This window comes from Enhydra lutris, unplaced genomic scaffold, assembly GCF_002288905.1.
Source record: "Enhydra lutris kenyoni isolate GAN:26980312 unplaced genomic scaffold, ASM228890v2 scaffoldscaffold82, whole genome shotgun sequence".
Lineage (NCBI taxonomy): Eukaryota > Metazoa > Chordata > Mammalia > Carnivora > Mustelidae > Enhydra > Enhydra lutris.
In genome coordinates this window covers 564,315-570,650 of record NW_019154166.1, presented here as the reverse complement: position 1 = coordinate 570,650, position 6,336 = coordinate 564,315, and the positions used below count along the sequence as shown (strand labels likewise).

The 6,336-nt window shown below is 63.6% G+C and overlaps 1 protein-coding gene across 5 annotated transcripts in view; it reads right to left on the bottom strand.

Moving 5' to 3' along the window:
- Window positions 1–6,336, bottom strand: part of LOC111161183 (KIAA0753 ortholog) — a 43,113-nt gene that overhangs the window by 35,981 nt on the left and 796 nt on the right. For 2 of the 5 annotated variants that reach the window (XM_022524748.1, XM_022524749.1), the window contains exon 1: window positions 1,589–3,068. In XM_022524748.1, coding sequence (XP_022380456.1) covers window positions 1,589–1,681 — 93 coding nt within the window. In that variant the 5' untranslated portion in view covers window positions 1,682–3,068. Of the gene's footprint in view, window positions 1–1,588; window positions 3,069–6,336 lie in introns of those variants that run through there. The other 3 variants (XM_022524745.1, XM_022524747.1, XM_022524746.1) reach the window with 3 other exon arrangements.

Sequence of the window (6,336 nt, the reverse complement as noted above, 5' to 3'; positions counted from 1 at the left end):
TGTGCCCGTGGGTGCGTGTGTACGTGATTGCACTGTGCCCGTGGGTGCGTGTGTACGTGATTGCACTGTGCCCGTGGGTGCGTGTGTACGTGAGCACACGTGTGCACGTGTGCATGTACGTGTGAGCGCATGTGTGCCCGTGGGTGCCTATGTCCATGTGAGCACACGAGTGCATACACATGTAAGCGCATGTGTGTACAGAAAGACAGAGACACAGGGGAGACGGAGGGGAAATGTACTTGGAGGGCTGACACTTGGGGAGTCTGCGAGAAGCGTACCCAGGAATTCCACGTACCACTGCTGTATCTTGTCAGTCTCAAACTACATCAATATTCTTCCTCAATTTTCTTGGTAAACTACAACGAGACATTCCTTCACACCCAGCAGAAGGGCCCTAATTTAAAAAACCAACCCAGGCTGGCAAAGACACGGAGCAACTGGGGCACTCGGTCATTGTCAGTAGGGACGGGAGATGGCACAGCCCCAGGAAGAAGGTCTGCTGGTTTCTTAAACTAAACACACGCCGTCCCACGTCCCAGCGACTTCACTCCCCGGTATGCGCCTGAGATGTGAAAACACCTTTACAGAGATGTACCAGGAAGCCCCCAGTGGCTGCATCTGCAGGAACCCAAACCAGCAGCCGGAGAACAAACAGCCGGAGCTCCTACCGGGGACACCGCTCGGTGGTCCAGAGCAGCCGCGCTGGCAGAGCTCCAGACGTCATGCCCAAAGCAGCCTGACACACGAGATCCCGTGGCACAGGATTCCATTCACAGGAAGGCCTGGAACAGGCAGAACCCATCTACGGTGCAAAGAATCCCAATGCTAGTGGCCATGGGAGGGCAGGAAGGGGCCGGGAAGACCTCTCTGGGGAAACGGCAAAGACCCTGCCTGACAGAGGAACATGCAACACCTCTTATGCGTTCGTCAAAACTCAGCAAATGTGACAACACACGCACGTTCTGGTGTATTCATTTCAGATGTGAAGTTTGCATCAGAAGAAAAAGCTGAAATTCTCAGAACAAGCTCCAAGAACAAATTCTAGCGTGTGATGTGCACACCAAGGCATGCCGGGTGCCCGTGTCTGCACCGGACGCCCACGTGTACTGGGGCAAGATGGGCTGACGGACGGACTCTGGAGGGCAGACGCGCGATGAGACAAGCACAACGCAATCATCCCGCAACTTGGGCGTTCACTGCAGAATCCAGCGTTGTTGTGGGAAGATTTTCATACGTTCAGTGTTGGGGGAAAACCCTTTTTGGGGACAACTGGGTGAAGCGGAGGGAAAATGGGCTATTAGATTGTATCAGGGAATGGTTTTGGGTCCACTTTGTTAGGTGCGATATTGGTTAGGCAGGAGAGCTCACTTTTAGGCCTATTCTAAAACACCGAGTATTCCAGAACATCTAGAAAGGAAGCGCCGTGACTCCTGCAGCCGCCTCAGGAGCGGGTCTGCAAGCACCCAAGAGAAAACACCACCACTGAATCTTGAAGGTGGCTTAAACAGTGTTCACTGCCCTTTTCGTCCCACTTTTGTTCAAAATGTTTCACGACAGAAATCTGAAAACCGCAAGGCAAGAGAACTACCTGGGCCTGGAGGGTCCTGGGGTCGCTGCTCCCATGTAGCTGGACGCAGGCTGCCAGGTGAGCCCCGGCGGCGGCCGGCCTGCCCGGGCCCATCCGGTCAGAGCACTCGGGGCGCTGCAGAGAGCCCAGCCGCCGGCCGGCCCTGCTCTCCCCCAGTCATCGCCTACAACGAGAGAAAGCTGCTTCAGAGCCGCAGCACGAGGAGGCCAACGCGGCGCCAAGCCCGTGCAACGAGCAACGACATTCCGGAGACGCCCACAGCGGCCTCACGTGTGGCAGCGAGGGCTCCGGGACTGGCACCAAAGCACGTTCCCTTTGGGAATCCTCCTCTCTGAGAGAATATGGGCACAGTGTTCTAACGACTCGCTGCTGAGCCGCTCCAGGCGTCAGATCTCAAGGGTCACCCGGAAGACCAGAGCTGCAGCGCGGCGGGCAAGCACCCTCCTGCAAGGTGGGCTCACCAACACGCGGTCCGCGCGCGCGAGCCCGGAGTGCTAGTAAGACAGCGCCAGCTCCGCCGCCCGGGCAGCTCCCGGGACTGTGCAGGACTCGGAGAAGGCCTGCGGGGGGTCTGCGGAGTGAGCTGGAGCCCCCCGCCCATAGCAGGCCGAGACAGGAAGGCGGTCTGGGAGCTGGCGTGGGCTGGGCCCCCCACCCCCGGACACTGCAGCACCCCTGCGCTCAGCACGAGCTCATCACCCTCTCGCCTCACGCTGTTATTTACCTACACCGCAGGGTCAGTCCCATCTTCCCGGCTAGACAAGGCTCCCGGAGGGGAAGGACCTGTCCTACTCTTCTCTGGTATTTCCCACAACACTGTGCTTGGAGCGTGACAGACACGTGAACTCAACACGTGTTGAATTAAGCTGATTTTCCACAAACTGACTAGTTTTCAATGTACTGGGGTATTTGTTCTGTCAAAGAACCCTATGGTAAATCAGTAGGGAAATCCAGGTCTTAAGAAAAAACCCCTAATTTCAGCTTTTGAGTAAATCCGAGGTTTGCAGACAGGACTTGCTTCCAGAGAGACACATCGGCAGGAACATCAGGGCAGCTGTTCGAGACCCCCGATTCCTAGAGCTGTCGAGATGGGAGGGGCAGGTGAGCGAGCGACCCTGCTGCTGGCTGACCCCATCACAGTCCAGGGGCTGCAGCCACAGTCACGTGGCCCGCAGAGGCAGGTGAGCCTGTCCGCAAGTCTGACGAGGTCGGCCCCTTCCCACTCTCCGCCAGGAAACACTAGGTGATGCTGAGTGACGCCACACACGCACATACACAAACACAAAGTCTAGGGACACCCACCCCCACGATGACCCCCTGTACAAATGCCCGGGACACCCCTCTCTTTGCAACTTGTTCCCTCTCTGCCACTCCAGGAAACCTCCCGGTCTGTCACCCAACATCCCCTAGGACATCTCTACGAAGCCTCTCGCTCCGATCCTGAGACACCCCGACAAGCTGTGTCTTGGTCCATATCCCAGGCCAGACCTCCCCCCACCAGTCCCCTCCCGCAGAGCCCAGGACCCCCCCCACTTGCTCCCTAACGTGCTACTGGAAGGCCCCCTCAACCGGCCCTCCCCCACAAGGTGCTCTCCCAGAGGGCTCCCCCTCCCCCTGGCTCCATTTGCTCCTCTGGCCTGGCCCCCCCACCCTGCTGCGGGGGAACCCTGAAACAGCTGATGCCTGTTTCCGGCCTTGAAACTAGGGGCGCCCCCACCGCGTCAGGCATCCCCACGGCAGTTCTGGTCCCAGATGCGAAGCACATGCTCTCGTGGTCGGCCTCTCCCCCGCCAGGCCTCGGGCAGCTCCACGACCTGGTCCCACAGCCATGGGTGTGAGACACCCCTACCGCCTGGCTCCCCGGGGCCAGCTCCACATTTCGGCCTCCTGCCTCCTCCCCCAAAGCTCCCTCCATGGACTGTCTCCTTGGCGCCGGGAGGCCCGAGGCAGCCGCAGCGGTTTCTTCTCCCGTACACCCTGTCACCCACACCGCGGCAGGCGCACGTCCCGTCACAGGAACCCCTATAGCTGCGAGCACCCCTAAAGACACAGGCACCCGCACAGCCTCAGTGGCTGGTCCGCTGGGTCTCCTCCTCCACGGGCCCAAGACCCCATCGGAGCCAGTTGCCCCACCGGCAGCTCCTGCAACCCTGGCAGCAGTGGGCGCGTCCATCACCAGTCTCTGTCCCCACATACCTGAGAAGTCCCCAGAGCAGGAATCAGCCATCATCGGCCCACGGGCGCCCACAGCCATGGAAGGGCCAGCAGCCGTGGGCATCTCAGCAGCCCGTCTCCCTCCCAACAAGCCTGAGGGGCCACCAGGCCCCAGACTTTCCCCCGTGGGCACGGGCATCCTGGCGGTGCTGGGCACCCCCATCCTTGTGGGAGCCCAGGCGTCCGCAGGTCCTCCTGCTGTCTCCCTCTCCCCCCACACGCCTGCAACACTTCTGGCAGTGGACTCCTCCAGGACAGGCCTGGGTGTGCTGGGGACCACGGGCGCCCCACCAGCTGTGGACACCTCTGCAGTCTGCCTCCTTCCTGGCAAGCCGGTCTCCATCCCCAGAGGACCAGACACCCTGGCAGCTGTGGGCACCTCGGCAGTCCCATGCACCCTGGCACTCGGTCTCCTTCCCCAAAATCTTGGGACACCCCCGGGGCCTGTCTCCTCCCTGAGCCCAGGTGCTTCAGGAACCCCGACATCCTGTCTCCTTCCCCACGACCCGGGGAAACCCACAGAGCCAGCGTCTTCCCGCACAGACCACAGTTCCTCAGGAGCTGCAGGGACCCCTGCTGCCACCGGTGCTGCGGCTCTCTGAACCCTCTCCCACAGGTTCAAGACCTCTCCGGAGCTGCCTTCCTGCCACGCAGGGCCAGACACCCACACCAAGGCAGGCACCCTGGCAGGCCCCCTTCCAGGCCCATGCATACCCACCGCTGGGGGCACCCCTGCAGGGGCACACCTGTGCTTGGGCAAAACTGCGGCCTCAGGCATCCCCTGCAGGTCAGGCCACCCCACAGCCTGTCTCCTTCGGCACAGACAGGGGTCATCGCCACAGCCGGCCTCCTGATCCGCGGGCCCAGGAACCCCTGAAGCTGTAGGTACCAGCGCCTCTTGCTCCCCCACAGCCGGCCTCCTCTCCCACAGCCTCACGACGTTCCTGGACCCTGTATCCTCCCCAACGATCCCAGGCACTGCATCGGCCAGAGGCACCCCCAGAGCCTGCTGCCTCTCCCACAGGCCAGGGACACCTCCATAGCTCTCCTGTTCTCCCAGGGTTCCTGGTGGTACCACCACAGCCTGCGACACCCCCACAGGCTGCTCGGTCCCCCAGAAACCCGGTACATTCCCAAAGCCTGTCTCCTTCCCCAGAGTCGGAGGTACCCCCATTCCCGGCCCTATACCCCACAGGCCTGGAGCACCCCCAGGGCCTACCTCCTGCTCATCACGGCCACTGACCTCTACGGTCTGTGCAGCTGCCCACGGCCCCGGGTCACTTCCAGACCCGGTCTCTACCCACACGCCCTGTCCCCTTTCCCTGAATCCTGGGTCACCCTCACATCTGGCTTCCTCTTCCATAGCACAAGGCACCCCAACAGGCTGTCCAACACCCCATATGCCAGGGACACCCCCAGAGCCCATCCCCTCCACGGTCTGCCTCCTCTGCCACATGTCCAAGGCATCCACAGAGGCTGCTTCCTCCTCCATGCCTCTGTGTGCCCCCACAGCATCAGGCATCCTCGCAGGCTGTCCCCTTCCCCACAGGCCGGGGGTGTCCCCACAGACCGCCTCTCGAGCCAGTGCTCCCGGCACCTGCGCCCGCTGCCCCCCGTCCCACAGATCCGGAGCAGCCCCACAGCCCACCACTCTCTGCACAGCCTCAGGCCACCCCATGGCTCCAGGCACCCCCAAAGCCTGTCCTCTCTTCAGCAGGTATGGGATAATCCCGGAACTTGTCCCCAGGGCCGCAGGCACACCCCGGGGAAGCAGGCCCATGGCCTGTCGCTGCCCACACGAGCCCGTGGCCATCGCGTAAGCTGCCCCTAGCCCCACAGCTGCAGATCCTCCCGGGGCCCCGGGGGCTGCCCTGGCCTGTCCTTTCACCCAGGGCCCTGTGAGGCCAGCCAAGCTTGTTTCCACCCAGGAAGCCCGGCCAGGGACACCCCTTTCCACGGGACCCTCCCCCGCAGACACAGGGTGGAGTTCCACCCTGCTTTCCTCCCCGCGGCCCGAGGCTGCCCTCATGGCACGCACCTTCAGCCACAGCTCCAGGATGCTCTCATGCCCCGCGGAGCCCGGGCGGCCTTTCCGCTCACAGCCCCGGGGGCTGTCGTCAAGCGCGCCCTCCTCCTCCCGCCCGGCGCCGGTCACCCACACTGACCCGACGGGCCCCACCACCTGGGGCTCCCCCACGGCCCCGTCCACCCACACGGCCCCAGGGTCCCCCGCCGCCTCGGCCGGGCCCGCACGCCCAGGGGTCCCGCCAGCCCCCGGCTCGTTGGCTCCCGCGGCCCGGGCCTCGGCTCTCCTCCCCCGCGGCCGCCGCCAGTCCTGCAGGCGGTCGGCGCTCACGCAGCGCGTCTCCCAGGCCGCGAGGGGCGGCCGGCGCCCGGCTCCCCGGCCTCGGGGCGTCCCCGCGGCGCACCTCCTCCCCCACGGCCAGCCGCGCCCGCGCCCCGGCCGGCTGGGCCCCACGCAGCGGCCGGCCGCCCCGCTCATGGCTGCAGCCCGGCGCGCGCCTCCCCGCCCA